Source organism: Mustela nigripes, chromosome 16 (assembly GCF_022355385.1).
Source record: "Mustela nigripes isolate SB6536 chromosome 16, MUSNIG.SB6536, whole genome shotgun sequence".
Classification (NCBI taxonomy): domain Eukaryota; kingdom Metazoa; phylum Chordata; class Mammalia; order Carnivora; family Mustelidae; genus Mustela; species Mustela nigripes.
In genome coordinates, this window is record NC_081572.1 from 7,346,481 (window position 1) to 7,362,908 (window position 16,428).

Genomic DNA, 16,428 nt, shown 5'->3' on the forward strand with positions numbered 1-16,428 from the left:
GCTGGGAGCACAGCAGCCCAGGTCCCCACCCTAGGGAGTGCGACAGATGGGAACCACCTGTCTAGATGACCCTGCCTCAGTGCCGTGAGTTTGACCAGTAGAAGGACGCGGGCAGGGGTGAGCATGTGGCCGTGGACAGGTCTGTCTGCTGCGGCCTCTGACGGCTGACAGCTGAGACCTGAGGGGAAAGAGCCCAGCGTGGGAAGCCTGGAGGAGGGGTTCCGGGCAGAGGGAGCAGCAGGTGCAAAGGCGTCGAGACCCGGAGGGGATTAAAGGAGCTTTAATGGGTGACCTGAGGGGAAATGGCCCAAGAGGGTCCGGGAGCCCTGGAAGGAAGCGTGGGAGGGATTCTCAGTGCGCTGGGGGATCGCTGGTGGGTTTAAGCAGTTGGCCAACAGGATCCGGTGTATGTTTTTAAAATTCGCTCTGCCGGCCGTGCGGAAGACAAACTGACGGACGGGAGAGGAGGGAGGCGGGGTGGTCAGTTAGGAGACTGGATGGTGAGGGTCAGAACCCTAGAGCCCACGCGACCAGTGCTGGGTCTATGTATCGTGTCCAAAGACCTTCTCGGGCAGATACGCCGCCAGCTCCTTCCAGAAGCCCTGGGATGGGTAGGGCAGGTATTACCCATTTCAGTGAGCAGGGGAGGCCTGGGTAGGGATGCTTTGTGCCCAGGAGCCCCCACCCGGCCCGTGGGGAAGCAGAGGCCGGAGGCCAGGATGGGTGAGCTGGTCCGAGGCTGTCTTCACGGCACGGCAGCCCCTTCCCCTGACATGGGGCTCCCTCCTTGTGGATCCTGCACCCCCTCGAGCATCCTTCCCAGCCTGCTGCTTCCCATCCTGTTAATTTGCTTAGAGGGCCAGACTGTGGGGTCAATTCTTAAGCATTGTCCTCTTTGGGGCCAAGCCACGACTCCAGGGAAACCTTTTTCCTCCCCTGGCTCCCGAGGGTCTGGCCTCTCTGTCTGCCTGCTCATCCAGACCGCGCTCTGTCAGTGTCCCAGGCCGGATGCGAGCCCCCGGGAGCCTGGACGCTTCCGGCAGCAGGACAAAGTGTTCTGACCCATGTCCCTCTTGCTTCGGGGAGGCAGGAAAGGCCCCCTGAGCTCGCCTCCTTCCTTCAAAGACTGCGGGCTGAGGCTGCGTCCCGGAGCTGGAGCGGAAGCGGGGTCCAGATTAGCCTCGGCTCGGTGGGGGCGGGGGGGGCGGCCCGGTCAGCTCGCCTGAAGCCAGCTCCGTGCTTCCTTCTCTTCCTCTCCGTCCTCCCCACCAGAGTCCCCCACCCCCACCCGCACGGCCCCCAGGCTTTCAGGGTTGTTCCAGGCTTCTCCGGCCAAGAAAGCATCTCTTCCACATGGTTTGACTGTCCCTATTTCGGGCTGCTTCTGAGAGCACGGTCTCTCCGTGACGAGCCCTGGGGCCCCAGGGACCGGAGAAGGGCCACACCGTGGCTGTTCTGGTATCTTCTTATTCACCAGCCGCCTCATACTCTGAGACCCCGGCGGGCGCTGCTTTTCCCACCAGGGAGGGTGGAAGACAGAGCCCTACAGAGCCAGGATCTCGCCTGACCCCACAGCGGCCCTGGAGATTTAGGACCACTTGGCAGGAAGAAAGGGAGGACTCGAACTTTAGGGGGAAAGACAGTTCTCTTCCCTCCCCGTTCGTGGACTCTGGAATTGGAAATAGAGTGCTAGCAGCATCAGTGGGGGAGGGGAGGGGCACAGATGACTTCGGAGGACCCCCTGCCCTCTCTCTTCCTGGGGCCCAGACCCAAGAGCTCCTGCCGGTTTCTGGAAGCCACGCAGGGCTTTGAACGTCCGTGGGAGAACAAGACGAACCCTCTCCTGTCCCCCTGCAGCTCCCAGTGCTCCCAGCTCGGTCAAGTTCAGTGAGCTGACCACAACCTCGGTGAACGTGTCCTGGGAGACCCCGCAGTTCCCCAACGGTGTCCTGGAGGGTTACCGGCTGGTGTATGAGCCCTGCACCCCAGTGGACGGTGAGTGGGGCCCTCCCAGCCCAACTCCTAAGGCCCTTCTCTTGTCGGGGTCGCTGCACAACCTTGGATGGGGTGAGCGCCTCCCCTGCTCGTAGAGGGAGATGCGGGGGCAGACGAGAGGAGCATTTCCCCAGCAGCAAGCAGGGGCGCAAAACCGAGCAGCACCCTCGTTCTCCCGAGTCCGGCCAGAGTGAGGAGGGGAGGAAGGGAGCCTACGGAGGCTGCGGCGTCCCATGGCGGCCAGGCTGCTGTCCCGCCTGGGAAGATCGGGGAGCCCCTGATGGCCCCTCCCGTACCTGTCCCCCAGAATTTAGGGGGTCGACCTTATTCCATCTGGGTCTTTGCCTCTCGTGGGGTCAGGAACTCGTTTGAGAACCTGTTAAGAGCCTTGGAGCCTCTCCCCGGAAAGTACAAGTCTGGGGAAGTCCCTGCCCCCCTTTCCCCGTGAACCTCCGTTCAAGAACCCCGATGTGCAAGCTGTCTTCCTCTCACCTGGAGCCCTGGTCGTCTGGCTGTCCCTAGAGCCCCCCGTGACCCCTGCCCTACCCCTTCCTCCAGGCCTTGGTGGGGACCCTTCCCTGCTGCCAGGCTCCCAGGCCAGGCCATGCTAACCCTGACCTTGGATGTCAGACCCTTGCCAGCTCTCTACCCCACGCCGATGTAAGTGAACCCAGAAAGCACGGACATCTACTTAGAGGGGCTCCTGGCTGGCCGGTCCGGTTCCAGAACCCAGAGAGGACTCGGTGGGGTGGCTGGCTCACAGGTGGTGACCTGATGGCCTGAGGTCCCCTGCTCACTCTCACCTTTCCCTGACTACAGAGCCTGGCCAGAAGGAGAGCCAGAGCCCTTAGAGAGCCAAGGGGGCCACAGTCCTGAGCCAGCCAAGGAAACAATGGCCCTCAGTCTTCCTCGTCATCTGCCTGCCAGCAGCTAGTTCATTCGGCAGAACAGGACTGTGTTCTGGGACACTGGCAGGGGTGGGGAGGGCGGCCCAGGAGACATGGTCAGGTGCAGGTCCCAGGAGAGGGGCCGTCTCCCCCTCCAAGGGGAAGGAGAGGGCGGAGGTCACGGGGACAAGGTGCAGGCGACCAAACAGGCTGTCCTCACGGTGGCCTCCGCCTGGCCTACCCAGGGGGCTCCCGGCCCCTTTCCTGTTGGGAAGACCACAGCCCAGACCCCTGTGGGATTTGCTCAGAAATGTCAGGGAACGGGTACCCAGTGCCGCTGTTCCGGCCCCCCCCCCCCGGGTGATTTCCTTCAGAAGGGCCGCTCGAGCTGCCACCCCTCTGTCATCGGACGCCTGTTTATTCGTGAGATAGTCTGGCCATTTGCCAGGTCCTCTTTTATTTAACCTCCTAACGTGCTGTCCTCGATGGCTATCGATGCCCTCATTCAGCGGGACAACAAACCACAGCTAGGGCAGGGGACGGCCAGCGCTGGGCTGCGACCTGCGAAGCCCATCTCCCAGGGGTCACCACCTTGTTCAGAGGGGACACGGGGAGCAGCCCGGATCCCGACCCCTGAGGAGGCTGCCAGGCGGGAGGATTTGGGCCCAGGAAGCACGGAGCACAAACCTCGACCCCCTAAAACTATCCTAGCCTCTTCTCTGGTTGTCGCGATTCTGGGTGCATTGATGGAGGGCCCGCGGGGAGGGCCCTTGCTGGTGGACCCGAGGCTGTCCTCGGCTGTAGGGCCTGGCTGCAGGTTCTCCCCTCCAACTCTGGACGCCGGTGATCTCTCTCCCAGAGCCCTTCCTGAAAGGGGACCCTCGGGATTCCAGTTCTGTGGAACTCGGGGGGTAGAGCACATGTGGGGGACAGTGGTTCAGTGAGACCGGTAGGGAGCTGTTTCCCACCAGATCCCGAGGGACACTGTGTTCTCCACGGACAGACAGTCCCAGCTCCTCCCAACTTCTCTGGCCGTGGACCCCTTTCTCCCAAGACCGGCCTGCAGGACTGCGTGTTGGGCGAGCACGGCCATGTGGCCTGGCTCCAAGGCCCCCCCATGAACACCACCCGCCCTCGCGGTCCGCCACATATGCGGTACTTCCTTCCCAGGTGTCAGCAAGATCGTGACAGTGGATGTGAAGGCTAACAGCCCTCTGTGGCTGAAGGTGAAGGACCTGGCCGAGGGGATGACCTACAGGTTTCGCATCAGAGCCAAGACCTTCGCCTACGGGCCGGAGATCGAGGCCAACGTCACCACCGGCCCGGGAGAAGGTAAGGGAGCGCAGGGCAGACGGGAGTCCTGCCCTCCGCACCCCGCGCCCAGCCCCCGAGCCAGAGGGGGTGCTCGGAGCTGTGCTAGATCCTGGAGGTGCGGAGATGCGGGGGGACGGGGTCTAGTGGGGACAGAGCCACAGCCCGAGAGAGGACAAGGGTGGGGCCTGGGGGGCGGGGGAGGAAGGGAGCACATCCCGGCCACAGGCAGGGCGACCTGTCAGGCTGCGTCCTCCCTAGACAGGTGACAAAGGGAAGAAGGAGCAGGGCGCTTAGAGGCCAGGCTGTGCGCTTAGAGGCCAGGCTGTGCATTGGGCCTGAGTGGCGACAGGAGGGGGACACCAGGGACCAGGACCCCAGAGTGGTTCTGTCTGAGTTTGTGACCTTCTTGAGGCCAGCCTTGAGCTGGGGGAATTGTTTTGGCACCTGCTGTGGTCAACATTTGTCCTTGTCACCCAAGCAGGATGTTCCTTCCGGAACACAGAAGCCACCGCCCGCCTCTGCTCCCTCCTTCCCTGGGAAAGGACACAGCCCGTCTCAGACTTCCCTGAAACCCCTCCTCCTCTTCCTCCTCCTCCCCCTTTTCCCTCCTCCTGTCACTGCCCTGTGGGCCCGAGCAGCTTAGCTGCTAGCTGGAGGGGTGGGGGGGTGGGTAGTTGCGGCGTGGAGAGGCTACTGGTCCTGGCCTCTCTCACCTGTCAGGCAGGTGTGTTCCTCCACACGGGGCTGGGCCGGCCACCCTGCACTTTCTCCTCGTGGGCACTTTCTGTTCCCCACTCCGGGTTCTGCAGAGAACCTGCCAGCTCCTAGGCTCCGCTGGCTCCTACGGAAGGAAGCCTACAAGGCCCCCCCGGAGGAAGCTTCCAGAAGATTCCACACCCTCTGCCCTGCACCTGCCCCCTCCCTCCTGTGCTGCCTCTTCACCTGAGCCAACGTCCCTGGGAAACAAAAGCAGGAAGCCAGCGGGCAGGGACAAAGGGAGGCGGGGCAGTGGGGACAGGAGAGGGCTGGAGGACAGGCTGTTCTAACCTGGGGCTTCAAGTGTCCCAGGCCTGGCGTGGGAAGGGGGCGGGCAGGAAGTTTGGAGGAGGCAGCGGGGGTCCCTGTGAAACAGCTGAGCTGTGCCCAGCAAGTGTGGGCAGGTACCTGGGAGTGCTAGAAGCTTCCGGTCCAGGGGTTGATGACAGCTGTCAGCCTTGAGTTCTGTCCTGTGCAGAGTGAGAACTCGGGGTCCCGACAGCACCCCCCCACACCCTTCACACCCCACTTGAGCTGGGTCCCACACCCCTGACCCCTCAGCCGCCTTTGCCCTGAGCCGTAGGCGGGATGCGTGTTGGAGAAGGAAGGAAGGAAGATGAGGCGCTCCAAGGTCACGGGTCGGGACCGGACACAGGCAGGGCGGTGGGCAGCCCAGCTCTGGTTGGGAGTCCCCGGCCTGCTGTCCAGCTTGCCAGCTGCCCTGGACCTGGAGGATCTTCAGTCCGGAGCTGGACTGCAGGCTCCTTGCCTGGAGGCATTCACAGCCAACACTCGGTGCTCACTCGGGCCGGTAGTCAGCCTCGCACCCACTCACCGACTTGTTCCCCCCTCCCACAAGTGTGTAGGGAGCACCCACTCTGTGCCCAGCTCTGGGGGTGCAAGGCTCCGGGTCTAGTGACAGACAGACATGTAGACCACGGACAGGGTCAGGGCTTGGGGGCCAGTGAGAGCCCAGGGAACAGGCACCCCCAGAGAGGAGGGGCTTGGGACCCTCCATAGACGAAACTGGCTCACTCCTCTGACTTCGCAAGTGAGCTCTCCCCTGCTTCGGCTCCTGGGGCTGGTGTCCAGGTGGCCGGCATGACGGGCCGCCACCCTGGTGTACCGGCCAGGACAGCCAGCGGCAGAGCCCACGCTTCTCTGCGGTGCTCCCAGCCTCCTCCCTGGCGCAGCGGGGGTGGGTGCGTTTCACTCAGGAAGCAGCGCGGACGCTGCCATCCTAGGCTGGAAGACAAGATGTCGGGGAGCCCTTCGGCCCCTCAAAAGCCGACCCCCCACTTATCCTAGGCCCATTCCACCATCATCACACCCACCTCTACCATCGCCCCAGGACACATCTCTTCAAGCCTTACAGTCCAAAAGGGCCTCACAGATGGGGAAACTGAGGCACTGGCAGGCAATGTGACTTGATCAGAGTCACCCATCTAGTGAGTTCAGGTCTCCTGACTCCGTTCCAGGGGCCTTCCTGGCATTTCTCTGTATACCTCTTCTGGCTTTGAATTTGGAACAAGGGAGTGTGGGTGACCCAGAGAGCACAGCTGTATCAGCAGGCCAGGCCTGAGACCCAGGCCTCGGGCCTCGGTGCTCGCAGGCTTTCCAGAGACTCTGGCCAGGCTCGGAGGGTTTGGCTGTGCAGGTCCCCCAGCCGGAGCACAAGGAGCCAGGATGGGGGAGGCTGTGCCGTCCCTTGCCCACCGTGTGCCGTTTGCAGGTGCCCCTGGACCGCCTGGAGTGCCCATCATCGTGCGTTACAGCTCCGCCATTGCCATCCACTGGTCCAGCGGAGACCCGGGCAAGGGACCCATCACCCGCTACGTCATAGAGGCCAGGCCATCAGGTACGCACTGCCCCCGGCTGAGTGCCTCCCTCTCTAGCGGGTTCCGGGTCTCGTGTTCTCTTGCCGCTGGAGTCCCTCCACCCGGCGGCCTTGTGTTCTCCTGAGAAGGCTCTGGTCCCACTGCAGGTGAAGCTAGAGGTGGCCCTGGGGCAAGTGGGAAATGAAGGGTCACACCCTTAGGTGGGGACTCCCCGGGGTCCCCTGGAGAATGGCACTTCGCACCAGGTGAGGACCAACTCGAACGGAAGATCATTTAGGATACTGGAGGAGCAAAAAGTTGGCCCTTGCCCCTGCCCCTGGTTAAACACTGAGTCTTTCACGAGACCCCACTGACTAGTGTCCCATCAGGAGGCTGGCTGTCCCCGGGGGACGCTGGCTACCGCCTTGAGGCCCGCCTCCACCACTCTGATGATCTCAGCAGTTCCGGTAACTGCATCAGGGGTGGTGAAGCCTGAAATCGAATCACAAGTACTTCCAGAGCCATCAGGGACTGATGAGTCGCTCCAGGGCGCTGCTGTCAGCGCTCCTGTGTCACCATCGCCCGTCGCCCTGACACCTGCTTCTCCCAGCTTCCCTTCCCCGCAGGAGCCCTGGGCCAGCTCGCTCCGTTGCTAGGTTTCCCAGCTCGTCAGAGGGGCCAGGGCCGGGGGGAGAGCTAGAGGCTTGTTCTTGGTAATCCACGGCCCCGTGATCGGCCGGCAGAAGAGGAGAAGGGCCAACAGCATGGATAGCAAATGATAATCAGAATGGGAGGTAGTCAGGCATATCAGTAGCTAATACTTCTAACGAGGGCACCGAAGCATCCCGAAGGCAAGCTGAATACCGTGGGTCACTGAGCGCTAATATCTCAACAGCCAAGAGAGCACGCCTGCTGTTCCGGGAAGCAGCCATACACACACACACCCCCATTGCCCTCATCTTGTGCTAGTAATGGCTGTGGCAATCGCTATTACGTTTAGCTACTCCAGTCCATGATCTGTTGTAGCTGGAAGGTATATGCAGGGCTGGCTGTCCCCCCAACCCGCAATGGTCCCTCCCCAGCCCGCGGTGCCGGCTGCTGAGTTGGCCAGGAGAGCACCACGTGCTTCTCCCCACTGGCGCCTGTGCCTCTGCTCTCCATCCAAGTTGGCCGGCCGGGATGCCAGGCTGTGGAATGTTGGCTCCGGACACCGGGCCTGCTGATTTTCCAGCGTTCCCTGGGAGGCCCAGCATGGGACCTGGGGCTGTGCCTGGGTGCACACAGGTGGATTCAAGGAGGGACCCCCTGAAGGCTGGGAGGGCAGAGGGCAAGGGGAAAGCTGCGCCTCTGCCTGCGGCTGCTGGAGACATCTCCCCACCTCCGTGCCCCCGGGCTATCCATCCTCCTCCTCTCCGGGACGAAACTGCTCTTGTTCTGTGCTCCCCGCCTCATGGTCGGTTAGGATCTCCAGACAGGCCCTCTTCCTACAAACTGGAAGCTGCCAGGCACTGCAGAGCCAGGAGCGAGGGGCTTCACTCAAGGTTTCCAGCCAGGGGCCCTGCCGTGCATACCAGCTGACCGCGGGGGCTGGAGGCCGGAGCCCCAGCATGACATTCCAGCAGCTTCAGGCCTGGCCCCATTACCAGGGTCCTACCCTTTGTTTCTGCGGGGCAGAGCAAGGTTGGTCACACAGTAGGTCAGAGACCCCAGCTTCTGCCAGGCCGCAGGGTCCCGGACGAGCCCGCCCAGCCAACACTGAATCCGCCGCGGACCTCAAAAGGCACCATCCTGGACACCCAGTGGTTCCTCCTCCTCCCCGCCATCGCCGCGGGTGTGAGAGGTAAAGCCCTTCGAACCACAGCTCTCGGCAAGGAAGGAGTCACTGCTGTTGGGTCATCCATCGCTAGCATCGCCATCGCTGTGACTGTCACCGAAAGCGAATGAGAGCTTTCAGGGGGCGTGAGAGGAGAAGGGATTTGCACCCCAAAACTCGGATCTCGGGGTCTGCAGCCCTGAAATCGCAGCCCATGATGTTCAGAGAAGGTCGGGGTAGAAGGTTTGCATCCAGTCATCTCCCCAACACTGAGAGGTCGCCCGTGCTGGGCGCTGGGCTGCAGAAGCGAATGGGGCACGGTCCTGGCCCCGGAGGGACAGCACAGCACAGCCTAGCCGGGGACAGCCACAGGGTGCGTGAGGCAGCACCCAACACAGAGACCTGAGAGAGAAAACGAGGCCAAGCTCAGGGTCCCGAGCCTTTGTGAGGACAGGGGGACGCCCACGGGGAGGGGGGGCACGGCTGCCAGGGGGAGGGATCTGGATGGGCACGGCCAAAAGGCAGCTTTGGAAGATGCCGACACTCTCTTGGTCCCCAGTACAGAGGTGACAGGGCAGGGGATGGTGCTAAAGTTCCTGACATTGCGGGGGGGTGGGGGGCGGCTGCCAGTGTGGGGAAGGCGGAATCCGGAATCCGTCAGCCCCTGGGCGGGCCAGGCCGGAGCAGGTGCGTAGCCGGCGGACCCACGGCGGCTCCTCCCCGAGCGAGTTCAGGAACGGATGAGGAGAGACCGTGCCCACCGAGGCTGAGGCTGAGGCAGGAGCTCATCCAAGGCCCTGAGGCGACCTCCCTGGAGGACCTAGGAGTTCAGCCCACTGAGGTGCTTCTAAGCTCTCTGGACCCCCTGGACCGTGTGTAAAAGGTGGTTTAACCCTTTAATTGCCAAGTCAGCCCTTCCCCAGCACAGGGAGGGGGACTCACCATCCTTCCCAGAGTCACGCCAGCCCCACTGGCCCCGCATGGAGCCTCTGGCCAGGGCCCCCCGCCCGGCCTCCGCATCCCGGGGCCTGGCAGGAGCTCGCACTTCTCTTGTGCGGGGGCCCCATGCCCGCTGCTCCTTTTGAATGAAGCGGAAATGAATTAGGTCCCCAGGGGGGCGAGACCCAGAGAGCGGCAGGCAAGGGGGCAGCAGGACTGGAAGGGAAGTCAGGAGCGCAAAGCATGGGGTGGCTAGGGGCAGCGCACCTGGAGGACCGATGGGGGACCCCTCTAGGCTTGTCTGGGCCCCTTCTCCTCAGATCTCTGCCGCTCAGCGAGGAGGCCGCTGAGGGTGGGCGCCGTCCGCCCTCACCGTCCCCGGCGAACCTAGCCCTCCTGCGGCTACTTTCAAAAAGGATCTTCTTTTTACCTGATGCCGCTACTGTGTGTATTTTGAATAGGCAGGGGGATGAGAAGAAGAGGGGCCCAGTGAGGGAAAGGAGGGTGTGCCCGTGTGCCACGATCGTAGGCGGCCTGCTGGAGTCACGCTGACCCGCACTCTCTAAGGATGTGAGAACGGGCGATCTGACTTCCGCACAGTCACCAGACTGCTGAGCCGCCTGTGGCCGATGGCACGGGGTTGGTTGGGACCGTATTTTCTACACGCTCCGTGTTTTTATTAATATATATATTTTACAAGCATTTTAATAAAGGGAACAAAGAGTCAGAGACTGCAAAAAGGTATCTGTTGAAAAATACCTTCTAAGATTCAGCGTTGACGGGGCAGACCAGACAGGCCCTGCTCTCAGGGGCAACAGCTAGGATGGGAGCGGGCTCCCCGTCACGAGGTGTCTCCCTCTCCACCCTCTTGCAGACGAGGGGCTATGGGACATCCTCATCAAAGACATCCCCAAGGAGGTGACCTCCTACACGTTCAGCATGGACATCCTGAAGCCAGGCGTGAGCTACGACTTCCGGGTCATCGCTGTCAATGACTATGGCTTCGGGACCCCCAGCAGCCCCTCCCAGTCTGTGCCAGGTACTGCCGGTGGGGGGGACCGGCACCCCGTCAAAGAGCCTCGTGGCAGAGGCTGGTGGTGGGCAAAGAAGAGAGGCAGGTAGTAGAGCCCCAGATGTGTTGGGGTGGGGACCAAAATGTATTGTCTTCTCAATTCTGCCAACAGTGAACTCTGGGCCAGGGCCTGGGTCAGCTTTGAGCTCCAGAAGAAGCTGGGGGGTGGGCATCTTTGGGGTTCCTTTGCAAGGATCCCAGAAGCCCTGGGCAGGGGGCTTAGTGGGGCTTGTGGATGAGTCAGAAGACCTTCTCTGAGCTCATCACCCAAGAGATTCACCCTGGCCATAAACTACATGTTTCTATGGAAACCACCCCAAAAAACAGAGTCCGCGGTCTCTGAAGCAGTGTCCAGGGCTGGAGGGAATAGTACTGCCATCCCTCCCCGTTTCCCTCTCATCCTTCCCATCCGGCATGTCTTGGAGGACTCGCAGAGGACTCTAATGCCGAAATCCATCACCCCAAATCCAGCCACTAACCAACTTTTATTACCAACGCCCCTTCCCTCAAGGCAGAAACACAGCTCAAAATTGTAACCCACTGGGTGAGTGTCAGAAACCTGGCTGCCTCTGTCCTCACACACACATTCTCCCTTGTCCTGATGGATAAAACCAGATCACGGGAGACAGAAGAGCCAGCCCCTCGTCAGGCAGCCCCCTGGATTCGTGGTGGTTATGTGCAAAAAGCGTGGTTCTGAGGGCTTTGAAGGGAGGGGAGGTCTGGCTGGAGGAGGCATTCCGAAGACCTGCTCCCATCCACCCCCCTGACTGCCCTCACTCTCAGCCACCAGAGAAAGAGGGAGTCCTGACCCTGGGGAGCAACTCTCCCAGGCCTACCAAGGCCAGATGGGTACTTTTCCAATACAAATCTGGGGCCTGCCTGTCCAGGTAGCCCCTAGGCCATGGGTGGAAAGAGGGGGAGATAAAAAAACAAAACAAAACAAAACAAAAAAAATAGCACGCACACCAGGGCTTCTTATTCTGTGTCTTTGGCAGACATCACTAATCAATCCCCACACTTTTTCCTGGTAAGTCCAGAGGCAGCCTCAGAGCTCAGAGCAGCCCTCCAGGCATCCCCTTACTGGCACTTGAGATTCAGCTCTCCCTCCCAACCTTGTCTTGGGTTGTGCCTCACTGGGATGGCACAGACCTTGCCTGGGGTCTGTGGTAGGGTCCCCGCTGCAGCGGGAGGCGTGGAGGCGGGAGGCGGCCTAAGCACCCCGGACCTGACGTCCCCGTTCGTGTTCTAGCCCAGAAGGCCAACCCTTTCTACGAGGAGTGGTGGTTCTTGGTGGTCATTGCCCTCGTGGGCCTCATCTTCATCCTCCTCCTGGTCTTCGTGCTCATTATCCGAGGCCAGAGCAAGAAGTACTCCAAGAAGACAGACTCTGGTGAGCTGAGACCAAGCCCCGCCGGCCAGACGGGTCTGCCTTTGCTTTGGCAAGGTGGGGCCGGGGGTCCTCTCTCTCCTAGAAAGGCGTCTGCCCTGCGAGGAGGAGCAGCCTAGGGCCCCTGGGTACAGCCTCCATCTCCCGTTTGGTCTCACGTAGCGAGAGAGAGAATGAGCCACCTGGCCGGGTGGGGGAAGGGAGACCAGCGGTCTAAAGGGTGACATAGGTGACTGAATCCTGTCTCCCCCACCCCGCCCCCGCCCAGGGAACAATGCCAAGGCTGGTGCCCTCGGCCACGGGGAGATGATGAGCTTGGATGAAAGCAGTTTCCCTGCTCTGGAACTCAACAACCGGAGGCTGTCCGTCAAGAATTCCTTCTGCCGGAAGAACGGCCTGTATACCAGGTAGAGGGCTCTCTGCACGGGTGGGGGGCAGAGGCCAGAGGTTTGGGGGCCAGCAGAGCCAGGGTGTGGAAGACTCTGGGGAAGGCCACAGAGCAGGCTGTGCCCACTTGGTCTCACTGTGCCAGCGATGACATTTGGGCTCAGGGGCCGGGGACAGTCAACAGGGCCCAGGCAACACACCCAGGCTGTGGGGGCCCCAGGCTGGTGTGAGAACACAGTAGGGGACATCACAAGGAGGTGAGGACACAGGGCTTCTGACAAGGACAGCCAAGTGCAAAGAACTTGAACAATTTTGCGACCCAACCTACTGCCCTTTAGAGCCAGCTGCTTGGAGGAACAGGCCAAGGCCCGAGAGCCACCGGCCCCAGCAGTGAGGCGGGCCCCACACACGTAGGCTAGGCAGACACACTCGAGTGATGGGTGCCTGGAGTCCCCCATCATGGCCTATGCCTTACCTGCCTCCTCCCTGTTCTGGAAAGAAAGGGCACTCAGTATAGACACCCTCTCCCCTGGGCCCTTACGCACGCGTCTTACAGACCAGTGTTCTCCTGTTCACCCCACGAGCCCGTGCTCCTAGCATCATCCTCAAACGGCAGCACCTGGGAAGAGCCAGTCAGGAAAAGTCCCGGCTGGCGGTACCCTTGGTTCCGTTTCTTCCTGACTTCTCTCCAACCCGGGGTCCCCTCCCCTACCCCACTTCCCGGCACGGGCTGGGTGGCCCATTTCCAAGGGCCCGGGCAGCTGCTGAGGCCCACCTGACCCTCCCCTGATGTGACCTGGCAGTTTTATGCTCCAGGGATCGCAGGAGAGCTGCTGGGGGAGGCTGGTCTGCCGCCTGAGAGCACCTGTCCTTTTGGCCTCAGCCCTATTAACATTCCCAGTTCATCGGAGGGGCACGCGGGCCAGGCACAGCTCACAAAGCTTCTCTCTGTCTCGTCCTGGAGGGAAGAGGCGATGTGTGTGTTCATCAGGAGGACAGAGGGAGGGGCGCACAGGCCAGCAGGCCCCGCTCTCATCCCCCGCCAAAGCCAGCTTTCCAAAGAAAGAGCCATTTGAGGCCGAAGTGGTGGGCCCAGCAGGTCCCCCGCAGCCCCGCCGCGCTGGCTCCGGGGCCCTGCCACATGGAACAAGGGGGCGTTTCACGGATGGCCCGGCCTGCCTGCCTCTCACGCCCCCAGAGTACACACACCAGGGCCCCCTCGTGTCCCCTACCCTGCTGTGTACACACAGAAATCCTCTTGGCGCCAAACCAGCCCCGGGCTCCTGGAGTCTGACCCAGCCCTGGTGACACCGTCAGCCCCTACTTGCCCTGCTCGTGGTCAAGACGGCCTGAGCCCGACATTCCTTCTCCCCTGTCCCAGCGTCCCGTGTCTGCCCATCGCGCCTACACGAGGCTGCTGCCGCTATTGTTATGGTTTTATTTTTAAGTAGTTAAGGATGCGGCTTTGTTATTTGGAATCATATCAGTGCGGATAGAGTCCAAGAGGTTGGAGGTAGCAGGGGAGCTGCTTGTGACATACTCCCAGGCCACGGGATTGGTCCCAGGACAGCACTTCTGTAGGAAGGCACAGCTGGCCCCGGGTGGGGGCAGCCGGCGTTCAGGGCCATGGTTCCAGAGCCCTTCCTAGAGCAGGCTGGGCAGACCTCAGGATGCCAGGCCCTCAGCAGGGCCTCCCTTGAGCCCGGTCCCCAGGAAGCACGGATAGGGCAGGGTCATGAAAGACCCTAGCCATCTGCTGGGCACCCCAGGAGCCTGCCCAGCCCGCTGCCCTTGCCCTCAGCTCAAGGGTTCTGGAAAGCACAGCCCTGCCTCCAGCCTCCGGGCACCCGAGGCAGGTGGAGTGCTCAGGTGCCCTGTCCTGCATGTTGGTGCAGATGACACAGAGTCAGGGCTCTAACTCACTGGGAAATGCACTTTCTCAAAGGCTGATTTTCAGAAATAGGGCAGGACTCCGTGCCCGAATTTATTTCTGGTCTCTGAGCAGATCTGGAGGGAGGAGGCAGTGGTTTCGTTTCTTCTCTGAACCCTTTGCATTAACCATCTAAAGCTCCCTTGGTGAGGTCAGGAATGACCTGGGGGAGGGTTTGCCTGTCGAGCCGGCACGCAGGCCTCACCTGGGATTCTGATCCGGGAGGTCTCGGGGTTCCAAAAGGCTTTGTAACATTCCTGCCAAGTGATCCCAGTGCCTGAGGCCTTAAAACCACGAGTGGAGAATCCAGTGGGAAGTGGGGTGCTACCCCTCCGTTTCCCTGAAGCTGATTCAGGAGGCTGGTCCAACGGAGCCTCTCTCACCCCTGGGGTTCCCCAGCCCAAGGCCCAAGCCTGTGGGGAATACGGGAGGAGTATACGACAGACACCCAGGGTGAGTGCCCTACCAGGCCCCGCTGTGGCCTTCCTGGCCAGGCCCGCCGCTGTGGGTAGGGCCACTTCTCAGCCTCACCCCCCCTCCCTCCAGGTCGCCTCCCCGGCCCAGCCCAGGCAGCCTCCACTACTCTGACGAGGACGTCACCAAGTACAATGACCTCATCCCGGCAGAGAGCAGCAGCCTGACCGAGAAACCCTCAGAAATCTCCGACTCTCAGGTGAGGGGCGGGAGCGGGGACCAGCCCCTTCCCAGACTGTGGGCCTGCGCGATGGCCCAGAACCTGGGCTTCTTTGCCTCCTGCCCTTTATGGAGCCCCAGAAAACTAGCCAGGAATTGTCTGTGGACCCGCCGTCCCCTCCAAAGCTCTGCTCAGAGTTTGCTCCAGGGCTAATGGAGGCCTGTAACCTTGACCAGAGAAGAGCCCCCAAGAGCCCAGTCCTCTAGGGCATCTGGAGTGTCCCCACGCGCTCTGGCCTGCAGAGGAGCTCGTGAGGACAAGGAGAAGGAGGCCCGTATTGCCAGGGCTGAGCTTAGCTCGTCCGGGTCCGAGCGAGCTCCCGAAACCGCGAGCTGAAAGTTCTGGAGCCCCAAGGATGGAGGGGTGAGGCCTTCAGCTTTGGAGGCTCAAGCCTGAGTTTGAATCCCGGCTCTGCTGCCTGTGCACCAGGGCATCCGAGGTGAAGCACACGACCTCTTTGAGCCTGTTTCTCCGTCTGTGGAACAGGCAGGGACAGTAAGAGGCTGTATCATGGGGCAGTGGGATTGCTGAGACGAATCTTAGCAAGCACACACAGCAGCTGTCTGATGAATGTCAGCTTCCATCTGAAGAAGGAGATGGTGCCTCGGGGACACACACAGCTCTGGAGAGGCTGCCGTTAAGTGGGCCGCATGGGGACACTGTCCCAGACGATGGTGAGAGGGGGTGAGTGCATTCCAGTGAGGCAAGGTCATGGCCTCCCACTCGGCCATCTTGGCCTTGGCCAAGCCCCGTGGTTGCCCACCGCGTCCCACGCCCTAGACCTTTTCTGCTCAGTCCTGGGAGAGGACAGGAGCAAAGGGCTGCCAGCAGGGAGCGAGGCTGTCAGTGGGTAGGAGGTGCCCCATCCCCCGATCCAGTCGTGGGCCCGGTGGCCCCGGGGCCTCTGGCTCACTACTGTTTTGCTCAGCTCCAGGGCTTGGCAGAGCCCACAAGGCTGAAGCTAACAACAGCGCAGCTCAGACAGAGCTGGCAGGGACAGAGACACCAACTTAGCCTGGCTAACGCAGGAACTCACATGACTCAGGTTATGGCTTCTTATTTTAAGTGTTTAACACTTTGCGGCCATATCCGTCCTGGGACTTCCAAGGCCCCGTGCTCCACGGAAGCACGATTCTTCTTTCTTTCTCCCCAAGGAGGGCAGTGAGCATTTAGATTCCAGGCACTCAAGGGAAAGTTCAAGTAAAGGGACTCCCTCTGCCCATGAGGCTATGACAGAGGGCTCCTTAACGCCGGGCTCCTGTCTATGGAGAGAAAAGGCAGGAACCAGCAGAAGGGACACTCCGAGCTGCTCTGATTAGCCCCCTTTGACCTCCCACAGAGGGCCTCGGTCCTGCGCACTCATTGGCTGGGCACTGACCTTTCCGGGAGGGAGGTCCTGCCCGGGTGTCTCCAGATGGCCCATGGCCATCTCCGCAA

At 61.5% G+C, this 16,428-nt stretch overlaps 1 protein-coding gene across 2 annotated transcripts in view; it reads left to right on the top strand.

The window, feature by feature from the left end:
- Positions 1-16,428, top strand: part of SDK2 (sidekick cell adhesion molecule 2) — a 248,952-nt gene that overhangs the window by 220,608 nt on the left and 11,916 nt on the right. For both annotated transcript variants that reach the window (XM_059380651.1, XM_059380652.1), the window contains 7 exons: positions 1,858-1,995; positions 4,053-4,214; positions 6,685-6,810; positions 10,396-10,560; positions 11,843-11,983; positions 12,249-12,387; positions 14,844-14,970. In XM_059380651.1, the coding sequence (XP_059236634.1) occupies positions 1,858-1,995; positions 4,053-4,214; positions 6,685-6,810; positions 10,396-10,560; positions 11,843-11,983; positions 12,249-12,387; positions 14,844-14,970 (998 nt within the window). The remainder of the gene's footprint in view (positions 1-1,857; positions 1,996-4,052; positions 4,215-6,684; positions 6,811-10,395; positions 10,561-11,842; positions 11,984-12,248; positions 12,388-14,843; positions 14,971-16,428) is intronic.